This window comes from Manis pentadactyla, chromosome 14 (assembly GCF_030020395.1).
Source record: "Manis pentadactyla isolate mManPen7 chromosome 14, mManPen7.hap1, whole genome shotgun sequence".
Taxonomy (NCBI): domain Eukaryota; kingdom Metazoa; phylum Chordata; class Mammalia; order Pholidota; family Manidae; genus Manis; species Manis pentadactyla.
In genome coordinates, this window is record NC_080032.1 from 22,783,543 (window position 1) to 22,802,265 (window position 18,723).

At 40.1% G+C, this 18,723-nt stretch overlaps 1 protein-coding gene across 9 annotated transcripts in view; it reads right to left on the bottom strand.

The window, feature by feature from the left end:
* Positions 1-18,723, bottom strand: part of IFT81 (intraflagellar transport 81) — a 192,928-nt gene that overhangs the window by 96,524 nt on the left and 77,681 nt on the right. For 7 of the 9 annotated variants that reach the window (XM_036929264.2, XM_036929260.2, XM_036929255.2 and 4 more), the window contains 3 exons: positions 6,498-6,662; positions 5,890-5,993; positions 5,203-5,383 (listed from right to left, as the gene is read on the bottom strand). In XM_036929264.2, coding sequence (XP_036785159.2) covers positions 5,203-5,383; positions 5,890-5,993; positions 6,498-6,641 — 429 coding nt within the window. In that variant the 5' untranslated portion in view covers positions 6,642-6,662. Of the gene's footprint in view, positions 1-5,202; positions 5,384-5,889; positions 5,994-6,497; positions 6,663-8,182; positions 8,259-9,255; positions 9,407-18,723 lie in introns of those variants that run through there. The other 2 variants (XM_036929265.2, XM_036929266.2) reach the window with 2 other exon arrangements.

An 18,723-nucleotide genomic window follows, 5' to 3' on the forward strand; every position in this document is an offset into this window, starting at 1 on the left:
ATGTGGTACATATACACAATGGAATATTATTCAGCCATAAGAAGAAAACGAATCCTACCATTTTCAACAACATGGATGGAGCTAGAGGGTATTATGCTCAGTGAAATAAGCCAGGCAGAGAAAGACAAGTACCAAATGATTTCACTCATATGTGGAGTATAAGAACAAAGAAAAACTGAAGGAACAAAATGGCAGAACTCACGGACTCACAGAACCCAGGAATGGACTAACAGTTACCAAAGGGAAAGGGACTGGGGAGGATAGGTGGGAAGGGAGGGATAAGGGCAGGGAAAAAGGGGGCATTATGATTAGCATGTATAATGTGGGAGGGGGCATGGGGAGGGCTGTACAACACAGAGAAGACAAGTAGTGATTCTACAGCATCTTACTACGCTGATGGACAGTGACTGTAATGGGGATTGTGGGGGGGACTTGGTGAAGGGGGGATCCTAGTAAACATAATGTTCTGCATGTAATTGTAGATTAATGATAACAAAATTTTAAAAAATACATCCTTAAATATTTATATAGGGCACAAAAAAGTAGGGGTGCTTAATCCAGTCACTAAATACTTCTCTAACTTCCTCTCTGGGTACTTTCCTAACTCACACTCTATACTCTAGCTATGTTAATCTTCTTTCAATCTCTGGAATAGTCCATGCTCTCATCTCAAGTCTACACACTCTGTACCCTCTGAGAGTACTCCATGACTTCCTCACCCCTAATGTGGATAATTCCTAATCATCCTGCAGGTCTTGGCAAAGACATCACTAGCCTTAGAAAAGCCTTATCCGGTCCTGTACCTATCCTATATCAGAGTATCATGATAGTAGAGTAAGTATCATATAAAATTAAGAACTTGTCTGTCTCCCTCCATTAAATAGTGAGAGTCAGAAGGACAAGAATCATATTGATTGTATATACTTTTGCATCCCTATGGTCTAGCATAGTGAATAACTGATATAGGTGCTGGATAAAAAGTAGCGGAATTAATGGAAAAAATCACAACTCTTATCCAAAAATTTTTTATAACATTATTTTTTGAGGGTGGTGACAGGTAATTAATAATATTTTCCATGACTAATTATTTCTACAAACCTGTAAGTCATTCATTCAAAAACTCTTAATTCAAAAAGACAATGTACATTTTTTATTATAGTCTCTGCTAAAAGACTGGCTAAATATTTAAGTTATTTTATATATTTACCTCAAATATGCTTCAAGAATAAACATGTCTTAATTACTGTTAATTCTTCTGTTAATTAGTTGGGCATGTTTAATAAAAACTATTAATAAGTTTCCTCTGGAAGAATTAGTTTCTTTCAAATTTACTGATGGGAGAGGGTAAGAAGGAGGAACATTTCACATTTACACTTCTGTATGTCCTATATTATGTAAAGCCTTCCAAGTGTAGCAGCTGGAGTGGGCTCATTCTGTTGTATTTCTCCCATGACATCTACTATAATGTTTGACATAAATATCTGCATAAACGTTTCAACCCTAGAAATGTCTTAAGATATCAATATTGCAAAAATACATCAAGAGGGTCATACATCACGATCAAGTGGATTCATCCCAGGGATGCAAGGATGGTACAATATTCGAAAACCCATCGACATCATCTACTATATCAGTAAAAAGAACAAAAATCACAGGATCATCTCCATAGATGATGAAAAACCATTTGACAAAATTCAATACCCATTCATGATAAAAACTCTCCACAAAATGGGTATAGAGGGCAAGTACCTCAACATAATAAAGGTCATATACGACAAACCCACAGCCAACATCATACTTAACAGTGAAAACCTGAAAGCTTTTCCTCTAAGATCGGGAACAACACAAGAATACCCACTCTCCCCACTTTTATTCAATATAGTACTGGAGGTCCTAGCCATTGCAATCAGACAACACAAAGAAATAAAAGGCATCCAGATTGGTAAGGAAGAAGTTAAACTGTCACTGTTTGCAGATGACATGATATTGTACATAAAAAACCCTAAAGAATCCACTTTAAAACTACTAGAACTAATAACTGAATTCAGCAAAGTTGCAGGATACAAAACTAATACAAAGAAATCTGTTGCATTCCTATACACTAATGATGAACTAGCAGAAAGAGAAATCAGGAAAACAATTCCATTCACAATTGTATCAAAAAGCATAAAATACATAGGAATAAACCTAACCAAGGAAGTGAAAGACCTCTACTCTGAAAACTACAAGACAATCTTGAGAGAAATTAAAGAGAACACTAACAAATAGAAATTCATCCTATGCTCTTGGGTAGGAAGAAGTAATATTGTCAAAATGGCCATCCTGCCAAAAGCAATCTACAGATTCAATGCAATCCCTATCAAAATACCGACAGCATTCTTCATCGAACTGGAACAAGTAGTTCTAAATTCATATGGAACCACAAAAGACTCCAAATAGCCAAAGCAATTCTGAGAAGGAAGAATAAATCAGGGGGGATTACACTCCCCAAATTCAAGCTCTATTATAAAGCCACAGTAATCAGGACAATTTGGTACTGACACAAGAACAGACCCCTAGATCAACAGAACAGAATACAGAGCCCAGATATAAACTCAATTAATATATGATAAAGAAGCCATAGACATACAATGGGGAAATGACAGTCTCTTCAACAACCAGTGTTGGGAAAACTGGATAGTTACATGTAATAGAATGAAACTGGATTACTGTCTAATTCCATACACGAAAGTAAACTAGAAATGGATCAAAGACCTGAATGTAAGTCATGAAACCATAAAACTCTTAGAAAAAAACATAGGCAAAAATCTCTTGGACATAAACATGAGTGACTTCATGAACATATCTCCCTGGGCAAGGGAAACAAAAGCAAGAATGAACAAGTGGGACTATATCAAACTAAAAGCTTCTGTACAGCAAAGGACACCATCAGTAGAACAAAAAGGCATCCTACACTATGGGAGAATATATTTATAAATGACGTATCCAATAAGGGCTGACATCCAAAATATATAAAGAGCTCATGTGCCTCAACACGCCAAAAAAAAATAACCCGATTAAAAAATGAACAGACACTTACCTCTCCAAAGAAGAAATTCAGATGGCCAATAGGCACATGAAAAGATGCTCCACATCGCTAATCATCAGAGAAATGCAAATTAAAACCACAATAAGATATCACCTCACACCAGTTAGGATGGCCAACATCCAAAAGACAACAACAAATGCTGGCAAGGATGTGGAGAAAGGGTAACCCTCCTACACTGCTGGTGGGAATTTAAACTAACTCAACCATTGTGGAAAGCAGTATGGAGGTTCCTCAAAAAACTCAAAATAGAAATACCATTTGACCCAGGAATTCCACACCTAGGAATTTACCCTAAGAATGCAGCAGCCCAGTTTGAAAAAGACAGATGCACCCCTATGTTTATTGCAGCACTATTTACAATAGCCAAGAAATGGAAGCAACCTAATGTCCATCAGTAGATGAATGGATAAAGAAGATGTGGTACATCTACACAATGGAATATTATTCAGCCATAAGAAGAAAACAAATCCTACCATTTGCAACAACATGGATGGAGCTAGAGGGTATTATGCTCAGTGAAATAAGCCAGGCAGAGAAAGACAAGTACCAAATGATTTCACTCATATGTGGAGTATAAGAGTAAAGAAAAACTGAAGGAACAAAACAGCAGCAGACTCACAGAACCCAAGAATGGACTAACAGTTACCAAAGGGAAAGGGACTAGGGAGGATGGGTGGGAAGGGAGGGATTAAGGGAATAAGGTACATTGTGATTAGCACACATAACATGGGGGTGGGGCACGGGGAAGGCAGTATAGTACAGAGAAGAGAAGTAGTGACTCTATAGCATCTTACTACACTAATGGATAGTGACTGCAATGGGGTATGTGGTGGGGACTTGATAATGGGGGGAATCTAGTAACCACAATGTTGCTCATGTGATTGTATGTAATGTTACCATAATTAAAGAAAAATAAATATATAAAAAGAAAAGAAAAAGAAAGATATCAATATTGACTCCATTTTGAGTGACTGCCATAGCTACCCCAAATACATGGATGAAAAAACAAAATACATGAAAAACAAAACACATGGACACGTGGACAGACAACTAATTAATTTTATGTTGTATTATTCTGATATATGAAAGGTATAGGGCCAGATACGGCTATTCCAAGGACAGTGGTGTCTATGCTGAGATGTGCAGGATGAATAGGAATTATCCAGGGTAGGGGTGAGGAAGTTATCCCTTAGCTGAATTATTTTACTCCAATTCAAATTTTGAGCACATACCTTATAGAAGCAACTCTACAAAACCCTGGAGGAAAACAAAGATGGATAAGATATGATACCTTTCTTCAAAGACCTCACAGTCGTTGAGAGAGATAGACTGACAAATTATTTACAACAAATTGGTATGAATCAGTCTGTGTACATACTACGGAATAAAAGCACAAAGTGCTAAACAGAGGCACTTTTAAAAAAAAAATCAAAGTCCTTTGAAATCTTAAGGCTGAATCTTCTCTTTCCATTGGCTTTGATCATCAGTGTGTTTGGAAATCCAAGGACCAGGAGCCAGATCAGCCAACATCCTTAGTAGTCAAGAGCTTTAAGACTTCAAGGCCAGAACCTCATGTCACCCCAAAATTCTGATGATGAAAGTACACTGGAATTTCAAATTCCTGGCCCTTTCTCTACCTACTGCGTGAATGGTAGTTTTTTGAGAGTGCAAGCCTAGCTTCCTTGCCTATACACAATCTCAGAGGCTCACATGTCCAAAATTGCTTGGGATACTGTCAATTTATTACAGTTGTCTCTGATTTAGATGCCAAATTGTATAGTCACCTAACTGATTGGCAAAGTACTCTGTAGTCCCAAGTCCAAGATCCTATCTACCCACAATTCTTAAGTAATAAATTATTCTAAAATCCAAATTTCAGGGTTTTTTTTTCTATCCACATAACTCTATCCCTGAAATAGTATTTGCATACAAAAGTCAGTACTTTCATACATGATTATAGTTGAACAATAACTGATAACTATTGCACCTTTTGGTGCCACCTGGAAATACAGAGACAGCAAATAAACTGAAGAGAGATTGACATGTGTTTGAAATAATGTGCACATTGATATGTATTACATATAGTTTTTAAATACCATTTATGTATTGTATACCTGTTTATTGGTATCAGCCACAGTTTCATCCTGAAGAAACTCACTTGGTACCTCAAGTTTTATTAAAAAATGAGCTAAATATGCTCTTTTCTTCAGTTGATTAATCCTCTGAAGAAGCCAGTGGAGCACTGGGTAAATTACAGGTTTACTTCCAATCACTAGACCTTGACGAAAAGTACTCCTAGAAAAAGAAAATACACACACACATACTCAGGCATATAAGTAAACCTTGAAAGCGATCACATTCGCCAAACCAGATTTACAGTTTCCTGACTGTTTTCCATGACTACTTTAAGATAAAACCAAAGCTATTCTAAAGTCAGTCTGTACATTAACAATAAACATAAAATTAGGCCCTCAATATGTCACTAGAATATTTGGGGAGATTGTGTTGGAACATAAATTGGTACAATCAGCCTTCCTGCTTCACTTCATTGACTGGGTGGATTTAAGTTATTGCATTTTATCTAGGATGGCAAATAAATGATGAAATGGAATAGTGGATTTGCCTGACTTTTTTTGATTAGGAGAAAGAACTGGCCCACTTAAGCCTTGTGCATGACATTCAGTAATGTTCTGAGACTAGTAGAGAGACTAAATATTGCTTAGGAAGACAGATCATAGCCTATGAAAATTTGGAATAGTAAAGCATAGCTTTAAGAAAGCAACATGTGATCAGAGTCTTACATGTCTGTGGCATTTCCTGGAGGTTTGTATTTAAGGATACCAAGAAGGCTCAACATCCGTTTGGCTGTCTGCTCTGGCATCTCCTCTCTGATATCAACAATTTGCTAACAAAGAAATTGAAAAAATACATCATTGCTGTATATCTAACAAAGAATAATATTTATACTCACTGACAAAATTGTTCTGCTAGAGCATAACAGGCACTGTGGTCTCTTCATAAGATTAAGTATGGAGGCCCCCAGATCCCAGGTGAACGTACATACAAGTCAGATCAGGATTCATACTAAAAATGTCAAGCTTAAAAAAGTCTCCCGTGGAAAAGACCAGTGTACAAGAGAGACATGAGCTAACTTGCAATACAATAAAACTTTCTGTAAAAGCATTTTCACTCCAGGACCAAATCTATTTGTTTGGAAGTAGAGAAATAATTGTTAAATAAGGTACAAGCAGATAATTTAATTTTTGAGCTAGTACTATTGCTATTACTTTACAGGCATGGAAAATAAGGCCTAGAGAGGTTAAATAATTTGTACAACTTAAAGATAAGTAAAGGTAGAAACTTGCTTTCCTGCCACCCTTTTCATTACAGAGAAAGAGAAAACTCTTACCTTTGGGTCAATCTCAGCCAGAACATCATTGAGAACTTGTAGTAGTTGCATTGACTCCAGGGAATCAAATGTGATTAAATTATAGTTCTTCCTAAAAGGCTCCTTATTGAGATTGTCCACTATGAATTTGATTTGATCACTCATAATTAGGTCTTGTAACTTAAACTAAGGAGTAAAAATACAGAAAAAAAATCCTCAATATTGATAACAAAGTTCTGGAAAAAATTAGCAATATTTATAGGAAGTAGGCATGAAAAGTATAATTCTACATGGCATACAAAATGCTGTGAAAACTAGTTATTTTGTTGAAAGAAATCAGAGTACAAAGACTTTATTATGAATGCTACAGTATATACTGTTAATATTTAATGCCAAATGTTTCTGTATATGCAGCTGGTGGGATAAAAACCATCTGAATCAAGGTGGACAAATGAACAATAAATCCTACCTACATCTTTCCCATTCAGCTCCCCAACTTTTACCCAAGAGTAAAAATTTGTTAGGCTGCAAGCATGCTTCTAATTATTTTTTATTAGCAGCCCGTATGTAAAAACTAGGACATTTTTTACATTAAAATCCAGATGTCCAGTTGCTCTTGAAAATCTGTATCTGGCAACCCTGGGCTCAACCATGGCCATACCCAATTGAAGCTGAAAAAAGGCTGTCAGCTTTAGCGTCTTCAGTTTTATTTTGGTTTCCTCAACCAGCATTCTTCACCCATTGATGTTACGGGCTTGGCCCTGCAGACATCAACTTTGCCACCCTGGAGTAATTCAGGCCTATACTTCCTTTCCCTTCAGTAAGGTAACAGTCTCAAATTTTCCTGTCTCTGCCTTTCCCAATCCAAATCATTTGTAGGAATCTTTATTGCTTATGAAATAAAGTCCAAACTTCTTATATTTTGAGATATTTTAAGATCCAGTTCAATTTAACCTTTCCTAACTTTATTTCCGAATTGTTACCTTTCACCCCTTTCCAAATTTCAGTCAACTTTACTAGTACTACTCCCTAAATAGTTTTTCCACCTCTGCCTTCAGTTAATTTTTCTCCACCTTAAGACCTTCCTTCCTTTCCCCCATCTCCAGAGATGCAAATTCTAACAGCTTTTCGAGCTCTGCCCTCCAAATTTAAGTTCCTCCAGGAATTTTTTCTCAAGTTAATCCCCAAATTCTGCATCAGGATAACAAGCGCCTTCCAAGCTGACCACATTTTACCTGCCCTGCTCTCCTAGAGTTACTTTTCTATTTTGTACTAGTTACTTATGTACATTTTTTCTTCTCTATTCAACTGTAAATTCCATGAGGACATATCCATGCCTAATTACATCTTTGAAGACCCACTACATCTAAAACAGTGACTTCTTCCACTAGACTGAATGAATTGTTCACAGGCCCAAGGCCAGGCAAAACATAAGCTGAAATCGGCTGACAGTGAGAAAGATCATAGCTTATTTAAAAGTTGAGTATCTGATTATTTAATTGCTGAAACAGCTTTACCTAGGTTCCTGGTGTTTCCTGCATGCAGGTATCACTTGTCTAGTATGGGAAGTGGTAGAAATTTTGTAGGCATCAATTTTTTAAACTAGCAATTAAAAAAAATTTTTTTTAATGAGCTGGTAAAAAAGAAACAAAAATTACTTCATTTCTCCCTGTTTTTAACCATGAAATAGATAGATGCTATTTTACCTAAGACTGATTGAAGTTGCATGCATCTTGCTCTGAAATAGGTTTTTTTAATTGGGTGGGTGGAGCTGGATGCTTAGAAAACATCAAAGATATTTGATGTAATTAGTACTTTAAAGTACAGTAAAGATATTATACTTTCTCCATAATTATGACAAAATTATGAGTAAATATTGTTAAAAATAAGCCAAAAAGACATCAGAAAGGTTAACCAAGTTTAAAAATATGAAATTCCTTGTAAGCTATAAAAGTAAACCTTTACATAAATAAAAATCCACATTGCAGATGCAAGTTTTCCATTGTTAGAAATATTTTAAGTAAAAAGTCCACATCATCACTTGCACATATTTAATTTTTAGATGATGTAAAATGATTTACAAATTATATGATGTATACATATACCACACACACACACATTTTTTTCCCTTTCAAATAAAACAAAAACAAAACACTAAGTAAACGCGTTACCAAGAGGAAATGAAACTAGTTGGGTTCCCCCCCTAGTTAGCCCCCAGCCTTCAGATAGTCACCGGCCAAGGACAAAGATGTAATGAACAGGTCAGCCATGCGCAGTGGGCTCTGCGCTCTAAAATTAGCAAAAGCTATTATTCTCCTTCTTCAGCGGAAAGCTGCCACACTAATTCACAAGCACCCACAGAAGAACCCGAGAGGGTCGGGGTAAGAATTAAAACCAGGACGTGCGTTTATCTGGCACAACTTGGGACAGAAATGACTTTGCTGGTCCCAGGCTGGCAAGAGCGCGGGACCAGCAGCCTCACAGGATTCCCCAAAATAGTGTCCTCCCTGCCCCCGAGGCTCGGGATATGGGACAGGGGATCCCACATCCGGCCCAGACACCTCGCAGACGCAGCTCTGGGCCCCAGGAGCCTGTTCATCCCGCGGGGGGAGGGGCCTGGATCACCCGGAGGCCCGGTAGGGGCCGACCCCTCATTTGAGGGCTTAACTGCTACGACCTTACAACTTACGAGGTGCTGCACTGAGAAGGGAAGGAAGAGGGAGTTCCCTCCTACTCTGGGGATTCTGGAGGTTTCTGACCGGCGGGTTAGCGAGGTTACCTCAAATTCTCCTCAAGAAACCACTTTTCCCCCCGCAGGAGGTATACAGGCTCTGGTGGGTTCCTAGAGACGAGCTCCCTGGCAACGGTTGCTACGCCGTGGCTTCTCGTCACTTCCGGCGGGAGCCAGCGCGTTTCCGCGGGGTCCCTCGGCCTGGGAGCAGGGAGTGGCGGGCGAAATACGCGGTGGGTGCGTAACCTCTGAGCCACTGCTAAGAGCCTAGAGAATTTGGGGTCGTTACCATGGCAATAAGCTTTCTCCAACGTGCTGCAGTTTGCAGTTTACAAATACTCTAATTTTTGCCACAAGTTAAGTGTGTGTCCTTTCATCCATTCATTTATTCACCAAAGGGGTGATGATTTCTCTGAAGCAAGGCCAGTGAGATTTGGGTTGGTAAAGCTTTTGACTTGGGCTTCAGATTTAGGTTTTTGACAAATGTTTCTCCAAATTAGGTTATACAGTTCAAGAGAGTCGCTGGCAGAATTAAAAGCAGTCCCATTCATCATTGAGATTTCAGCTTCTGTGTCACATTATTGGGCCACATTGTCTGTACTGAGAATTAAATTTGTTTAAATCCAGTAATTTTTTTAATATGCTAAGACCTTGAAGAAAAAAAAGCTCCTTGTGGCTTCTGAGAGCCCCTTTTTAGGTACCTGCAGAAATGAATGAGGTCCTTCACAGAGTTCACATCCAGTGGGTTAGGCAGGAGGAAGATCTCCATGCCAGATCACAAAGGAGGCTCAGAAATCTACTGAAACAGAGACCCCAGGATTGTACTAGATGGCCTGGGGGAGACCTTGGTTGCTGAATGGTATTTTGAATCCACCCATATTAGACTAGAAACCAGTGCACTTCCTGATGGCACTGAAAAGAAAAAAAATGAAATTCCTCATACCCTGAAAACTAAGCTTTTCCTATTCAAACATCTTGGAAGAATCCAACTGCAGATTTAGCATCAGAGTTAGAACAGCAACAAAAAAAATCCCACCAAATTCTATGTTAGGCATCTCCTATATGCAATGGCACGTGGGAATTATGTAGCCCCTGTCCTCATGGAGCTGACAGTCTAGTGTGGGAAAAGAGACAATTGACTAAGCAACACCAATACAGCTATGATAAATGCTTTCATAAAGTACCCAGTGATGGAGGAACCTAGATGAAGGGTCCCAAGTTTATTTGGGGCTGAAGGGACCATACTATCAGGAGAGGTTGAGTTGGACAAAGTGATGTTTAAGGATCAGTAAAAATTAGCCAAACAGGAAAGGGGAGATTTTTTCAGGCAGAGGAAACAGGACATTCCAAGAGGAGTCCATTGCTGGCTGCCTTCTGACTATTGAACTACCATGTGAAGACACCCTGAGGGTACTTGGAAAGAAACTAAGACCCTTCCCAGCTCACGGATGCTCACAACCAGTTAAAGGAGGCAACACTTAAAACCGGAAAAGCTGAATAATTGAAATAACTTTGAGAAATACAATAAAAAATTTGTACAAGGGATTACATAATTTATTGATCCTGTTTGGGTGTGTTAGATTCTCTGGATTGCCTGAATTTGAATCAAAGGTCTGCCATTTTGTGGCCTCACGTCTCTAAGCTTTCATGTCCTCCTCATCTATAAAATGGCTAAAATAATATTTTCCTCGACTGGTTAACATGACGATTAAGCAAAGTGATAACAGGTAAAGCAACTAGAACAATTCCTGACACTGGAAGAGCTAAGAACACTTTTCCTTTTATTTTTCTTCTTTTTAAAAAATGAGACATTAGACTTGCTCCTTCTATTGAGTCTACAGAAAAGGCTAGAGAAGGAGTGGCTTATCTAGTAGTTTTTAGTTCCTCTTCTGCCTGTTGCAACTGTTACAGAAACACTATACTTTTCATTATGAGAAAGCAAGCCTGTATAAATTCAAATAAGAAGTGGAATTCACTCTTTTCACTCAAACTTGAATGGATTTTATGCTTAGTGTGGTTGCTCTGGAACACAGGGAAGAACCTGAGACCACCTGGGATTCATACACTGAGAAGTTTATGTTCCAAGTTGAAGCAAAAAAGAGACACAGAGAGGCCTGCACATATTGGGTCCCTGCCTAGCTATAGGGCCCAGACACAGGCCAAAGGAAGACTTGCTACCACTCCCTGATTCGTTTAAGATAAAACTTTGGATAGATTTATTGAGGGGCCCAAGAGGAACCTCTCAGCAACAATTTCACAGCAGTGAAGGCATTGCTGATTACGTCCCAAGTCACACGAAGACTTTTTCCCCTTAAATGCTATATTGAGTCTTCTTTGTAAACCCATAAAGATGCCTCTTGGCTGAACTATATTTGACATTTTTAATAGGTGAAGGGAAGTCCTAGGTACATGAGACAGCCTTTCTAAAAGGTTCTCACTCCTACCCTAACTCTCTTTTTAAAAGTAGCTTTATAAAGTATAATTCACATACATATTATAATACACCATTTAAAGGGTGCTATTCAATGGTTTTTAGCGTATTCACAAAGTTGTGCAACTGTCATCATCATCTTAATTTTCAGAACATTTTCATTACCCCAAAAAGAAATCCTGTATCCTTTAGCCATCATCTCTCAGCTTGCAATTTAAAAACTCAATTTTTTCCCAGCCCCTGGCAACCATAAACTGCTTTCCTTCTCTGTGGATTTGACTTTTCTAGACATTTCATATAAATGGAATAATGTGTGGTTCTTTATGTCTGGCTTCTTTCACTTAGTATGTTTTCAAGGTTTATCCATATTGTAGTACTTCATTTTGTTTTATGGCAGAATTATATTCCATTGTACAGATTTTTGTTCATCCATTTATCCATTGATGGACATTTGGATTGTTTCCAGTTTTTGGCTATAATGAACAGTGCTATGAACATTTGTGTACAAACCTCCACTCTCTTATGGATAAAGCATTTTGATTGGCTAAGTCAGGTGAGCAGGGTATGTACTTCAGGGATATGGGTGAGTAGTGGGGGATGGCCATTCATTCCTGGATTTGTCTTTTCCTTTCAATTCTTGTTAATTTTAGCACCTTAGGTGCACAGGTTGTAGGCTACAGGATCCAAGATGTGGATTCTTTAGCAGTTTTTGGTTCCAACAACATACTGTTGTTGGAATCTACACATCCCTTGCTACCAAAGTACTAAAATTCCCAATCTGCTTCTCACCCAAAGCCCTCTGATAAGAAGATGCTGCTATATGGAAGTGTGCTTTCAATGTTCACCAGCCTCCAGTAAAGCAGAGGATGAGAAGAGGTATGAAGGAGGTGAGAGAGAAACTGGAAGCTGCCCTTTCCAAACCCCTTATTTAACCTTGTATATACTGCAAGGACCATACACAGTTGTGAATTTCTACTGTAGTTATTGGGAGGGGGAAAAAATCACTCCTGGTCAAGTGTATTTTTAAGGGTTCATTTTAGTACAAGATAAAGAATAAGGAGACAGGTCATTATTTCAAGCAATTGTGAACTCCAAGGATATAACTACCTTCAGTTATGGCTTGATCTAGGAGCTCAGAGATGTCATTCTTGACACTCTTCTCCCTCCACCTCTTTGCCTCTCACCCCCAATTTCCTCTGGATGGGCTGCTAGTAGCAAGAGGCTTACATTCTTCCAGCCTACTAACTTCAGTAAAAGTAGAATCTTTTCTCCGAGAGTTCAAGCAAAAAAATTCCCAGGGCCAACTCTCATTGGTCTGAAGTGTGTTAAACCATTCTTGAATCAATTCCTATGACTCTGATGGACATAGTAATAGACCGGGTGAGGGTGGCTCTCTAAAAGGAAGAGCTGGATTCTGTTACCAGAGGCAGAAGTGCAGTGAAATCAGGAACAACAAATGTCCCATACAGGTGGTCAGGGAAGGTAGTTAAATCTTAAAAGCTAGATAAGCAAAACTGGAAGAGGAAGAAATGAACCTGTACTTCTTGTGAGGAGTATTTGTATCAGTATGAATCTTCTCCCTGATTTCCTTCCAGTGGATTATCTTTCTTCAATGTAGGTTTCCACTGTGGACCAAATGAAGTCTTGAAATAACAGCAGACCTGCTAGGTCCCCACAAAAATCCTAGGATGCTGTGAACATAACATCTCCAGCCCCTTCTCATTTCAGAAATTCCAAACAAGAACTTTCCTGTGCAGAGTACAGAGAAGCCAAGCCAATTTTCTGTTTTTAGTATTAAATTTAGACCTTTCATCCTGACCATGAGATATTTCTGGATTCTGCTCGAGTATTCAATGAATGCCAGTTTTCAAGATGCTATCCCATCTGGGGCTTACTCTGCACACTGCCCACTTTATCTCATTCTTTCAAAACTGGGAAAAATGACCCAGACACAGGAACAAATTCGGAAGTGGGTTATTCTGTTATCCATTAATTGTCATTTAATGCCTTTGCCATCTAGGTTACTTGGAAATGAAAGAAATTAAATTTAAATGGAAACCTCAATTGAGTTTTGCAGATATCCTAAATTGTCTCTGCTCTGGCAATTTAATCTTGTGGGTATGTTTAGTGGCAGAATGTGCTTTCCTAAAAGGAAAAAGATAAATAACCTGTGAAATATTCAACTGAATGGATGAGATTCCAGAGGTCTCTGGAATGTGTGCCATTTAGTACATTGGTGTAAAATAGTTTTCTTCGTGGGTTTTGTGAGATTAATCAGCAACATAAAGGAGTAAAATTAATATGTACTTCATATTAATTTCTTGGTTATAAGTATGGATTGAAAATACTTATTGAAAACTGGGTTCAAATAATAATCATGTCATCACTCATTGAGTGCTTGCTGTATGTCAGAAACTCTGTTAAATGCTTCACATATGTGTCAGAATTTATTAAAATATTAATTTATGTGTGTTCTCTGTCTGTTTCCCCTATGCTTGAAACAATTTGCACTGCCTTGAATTTTGCAGATTGAAATCAGAAGCTGTACTTCCTGTCTTTTGTGCAGGTCTGAAGTCTTCCGGGAAGAGTAGGCTGGCTGGCTGTCTTCAAGGCAGGAGCAGAGAGAAAAGTTCCTTCAAAGTGAGAAGATAAAAGAGAGATGCTAGGGAAGACTGAGAAAAGGTCACAGGTTGATAACTCCAGGGCAGCTCCCAAAAAGGGGGGCTACCCTAAGGAGGCCCCATCATGAGTCCAGTGGCTTCCAACATGGCCAAAGCTTACCTTGTCCTAGGCCTGACATGAAAGTGTCAATGCCACTGGACCAGGCAGCCTGGGATGATGGGTGGTGGGTGGCCAAGCAGTCACCAGAGTGGGCCCTTGTCAGAAGATGGCAAGTGGTTTTCCAAAGCTTTGTCACTGCAAAAGAGCCCAGGATGTGTGTGAGGGGGAGATGCCCAATAATGACAGGAGGTTGTACTTGAGTTGATTATAAAATAATGTCCTTCCTTTTGCATATCTGAGTTGACTAGAATGGATAACCTTGGTATCAGTCAGCTCCCTGGCAGGATAAAGATGGCACAGTTTGGGCAATTGAGGAGAACTTAATACAGGACTACTTATAAATGCATGGGCAAGGTTTAGGGAACCCAGCAAAGGGCCACCAGCCAAGGAAGCCATTGCTGCCCTAAGCCTAAAGCAGCAAGAGAAGGGAAGAGGCACCGGACTCCTGGCAGAGCATCTGTTCAGGGAAAGCTGCCTGACAGGAGCCTTGAGATTCAGCCAGTCTTGCCCTCACTCTCTTCACACCCTCTGATACCCTGCCTGGCCTCCCACCGGCTAAACCCAACAGGGTGCCTGGGGCAGGCGGCTGCTTTGAGGTTACTGCACAGATTGGGATCTCAAGACATAAATCAAGGAAGAAAATGGCAGAGGGGGAATCTGGAAGGCAGGCTGAATGAATTACAAATTGAATTATATGTTGAATTATGCTGTCAAAATGATGGGCAGAAAGGCCTTGTGAGGTCAACTGAACCACCCCCACATCTCCAAGGTGCTTGGCCCCCTAGCTGAAGAACCAGGCACCGCCCGGAGTTAGGCCTCATTTCCCTGCAGCACACTGCCCACACTCACATCGTCTCATTTAATCTTCTTTCACAAGTCTGCAAGGGCAGTATTGTGTTTTCCATTTTATAATTGAGGAAATTGAGGCCTGGAGAATTAATAGAGGGCTCAAGGTCATATAGCTAGTAGCTGCCTGAACCAAGATTCAAACATGGTCTGCCTGATCCCAAAGCCATTTTCACCAACCTATTAAACTGACTCAAGACCAGCTCAGCAGAATCGGGAAGGACCACAAATCTGGCCACCAAGGCAGGAGGCAAAGTGATTTTCTGTGTGGGAGGACCTACCCAGGGCCTATAAAGGCTTTGCCAAAGAAACTCTTCTCTTCTCCAGGGAGAGCTAATGGTTTGAAACCCAGGCACCTACCCTGGAATCAAAGAGGGGGAAGATAGAAAACACTTGGCTGATGATGGGAAAAAAGTATATTTTCATTTCAGATGCTTTTCAAGTTCTTTTTTTCCCAGCTGAGTGTTGGTGTATTTTTAGAATTAAGGGGGAGTGTTTAAGGGTAACCAGCAGTGGAACCGCATTTTGGGCCACGAGGAAGCTCCAAATCATGCAGGAAAAGGTTTATGGGAGGGGACAAGCAAAGGCCAAGAGCGGCAGGACACAAACTGGCCTTCTCTTTCATGTCTTTAAGACCTCTGCTCCCTCCTCAGCTGATAAAATCAATGCAAAGTTTATAAGAGTGCTGTAGATGAATTATAGGATCAAAACGATGGGCAAAGAGATGAATGGCTCACCAAGTTGTGGTATAATCCTACAACAGAATATTTTTCAGCCGTAAAAAGAAATGAAGTACAATAGGTTACAACAGGGATGAACTTCGAAAACATTTTGTTAAGTGAAAGAAGCCAGACCCAAAAGGCCACATATTGTATAATTCCCCTTATATGAATTATCTAGAGAAGGCAAAGCCATTAAAAACAGAATGCAGATTAGTGATTGCCAGGGGCTGGGGGGAGGGAAAATGTGGAGCAACTGTGTAATGGGTACAGGGCTTCCTTTTGGGGTGATGGAAATCTTCTGGAGAGAGAAAGAGTGGTTGCACAATATTATGAATGTACTAAATGCTTCCCTTTAAAAAGGTTAACTTTATATTACATGAATCTTACCTCATTTAAAAATAAAAAAGGCAGTCAGGGCCTTGGGAGGTCAACTGTCCACTTGAAGTCTTCCAAGACTTTGTCTTTGTTCCCTAGAGCTGAAGACCCAGAAGCTGCAGAGCAGAACGCCTAATTTCATTTGAGGCTTCCCTTCTCTCCTTATTCCCCAACCACTGGCTTCCTTTCTGCTGCTCAAACACACCACACCCATCCTAGCCTCAAGACCCTTGTACTGCTCTCTCTTCTGCCTGGCTATTTTCCCGATCTAGCCCAGCCTGGCTCCTTCTCCTCCTCCAGGTGTCAGCTCACATTACTTCTCAGGGAGGCCTTTTATGACCCCTTTTCTTAAAATAACCCACATACGAGTCATTCTCCATGTTTTTCAGACTGTCAGGTATGGCCCATTTTGTGGATACAAAAATCAATGTAGTGGGTCTTGATTAATATTTTTAATAACTGAAATGAAATGGAATAGAAAATAACACACAGAATAAGGGCAATTTTTTCTGTGTCAGAATAATTTTTTGCGGCATGACAAACCACTCCAAGTTTATTGGCTTAAAAACAACATCTTTTCTTCCCACAAGTCTGTGGGTTAGCTGGGCTCTGCAAGGCAGATCTTCTGCTCCATGTGTATCTGCTGGGTTACCATGCAGTTGAATTCAGCTGGGAGCTGCTCTGGGCCTGGAACATCCAAGATTGCTTCCATTCAGAGGTCTAACCTGAGCTTCCTTCCATGGCAGCTGGGAACTAAGAGTGTAATAGTGAAAGCCCCAGGTTTCTTAAAGCTGAGGCCCAGAACAATCAGTGTCAAGTCCACTGCATTCTATTAGTCAAAGCAAGTAGTAAGACCTGCCCAGATTCAAGGAAAGGAGAAATAGATTCTACTTCTTGGCATGTGCATACCAGGAATGATGTTTGCTAATTTTGTTGGCAGACATCTTTGCAGACAATCTACCACAAATGTTTTGTGAAGGTTTTATTTCAATTTAATAAACATGCATATATGTTCATTGGGTCACACAATAAACATATTTCCTGCTGTGAGTCACAGTCACAAGGTTTGAAAAACATACTTCTTCCACAGCCCATTTTAAATTTCTTCCATAGCACTTGGTACTCTCTGAACTTAATTTACCTGATTGTCTATATCTCCTATTAGAATATCAGCTCTCTGAGTGTAGGGACCTTGTCTGTTGTGATCACTGCTATACCCTCAGCTCCTAACAGGGCCTGACACTTAATAGTGCTAAATGAACACCTGTTGTTAAATAGGTAGTAATAGCTATTATGTTTTGGGTGCTTTGCACTTAAAAAGCATCTCATTTAATTCATTCAATACATATTCGAGCTCCTACTGTGTGCCAGGCACTATTCTCGAGGTGCTGGTGAAACAATAGTGAACGGAATAGACAATAATCTCTGCCTTCAAGGGTTTACATTTCACTGGGATACTAGAACAGTATCAAGTAGATTTGTTGATACTATTATGACAGATAAGGAAATAGAGTCAGAGAGGTCAGGCAACTTGCCCAAGGTCACACAGCTAATAATTTCACCATGATAACTGGCTCTTCTCCACTCTGCAGCAAATGTTGGGTTTTGCCCAGAGATGGTTATAGATCTCAGTTCCTGCAGTTGCTTCTCTGAAGGATCAAACCTGTCTTTATGTGAATCAGACACAGGACAGGGGGAGAGGTGAGTTCCATGACCTTAGAGTCCCTTCCCTCCCTGCCCCCTCAGTCTCCCAGCTCCGTGACGACGGCTCACACCTGGGGTGTTGCAGATTTGAGCCACAGGTCTCAGTCACCCCCACTGTCTTATCGGCATGTGACATCCCCAAGTGCCTGGGGCCTGCAGGCCTGGCAAAGAATGCAGCCTGAACAAAAATAACCCTGCCACATTCCTTGGCAGCCCCCTGCCCCTTCCCGCTCTCCAGCCATCCATTCTCACAGCAGAGGCTGCCAGGGAAGGCTGAGAGAGGGAGAGCAGGGTGGAGGAAGCAAGTGCTGCTGCCGTCCAACCCTGAGAAAGAGAGGGAGAGGGGAAGAGAGGGAGAGAAAGGGAGAGCGAGATCACCTTATATGGGAACGCATGCAGACAATGTGTGGCAATGGCTTAGAGGGCAGCAGAGGGCAGATACCAGACAGATGGAAGAAATTAAACATGGGACAGAGCGTGTTCCTGGGCCCTGAAAACAGCTCTTGTTTCACAGCGAGTTTGCACAAAGCCTGGCCCGTTTTCTGTTTTTGCCTAAGCTGAGCAAGGTGTGTGTCCTAAACTCTACATGACTTTGAGTCAGGACCCTGACCCTGGCTTAGCAGAGGTCTCAATCCTTTAAGGTCATTTCTTTGATGA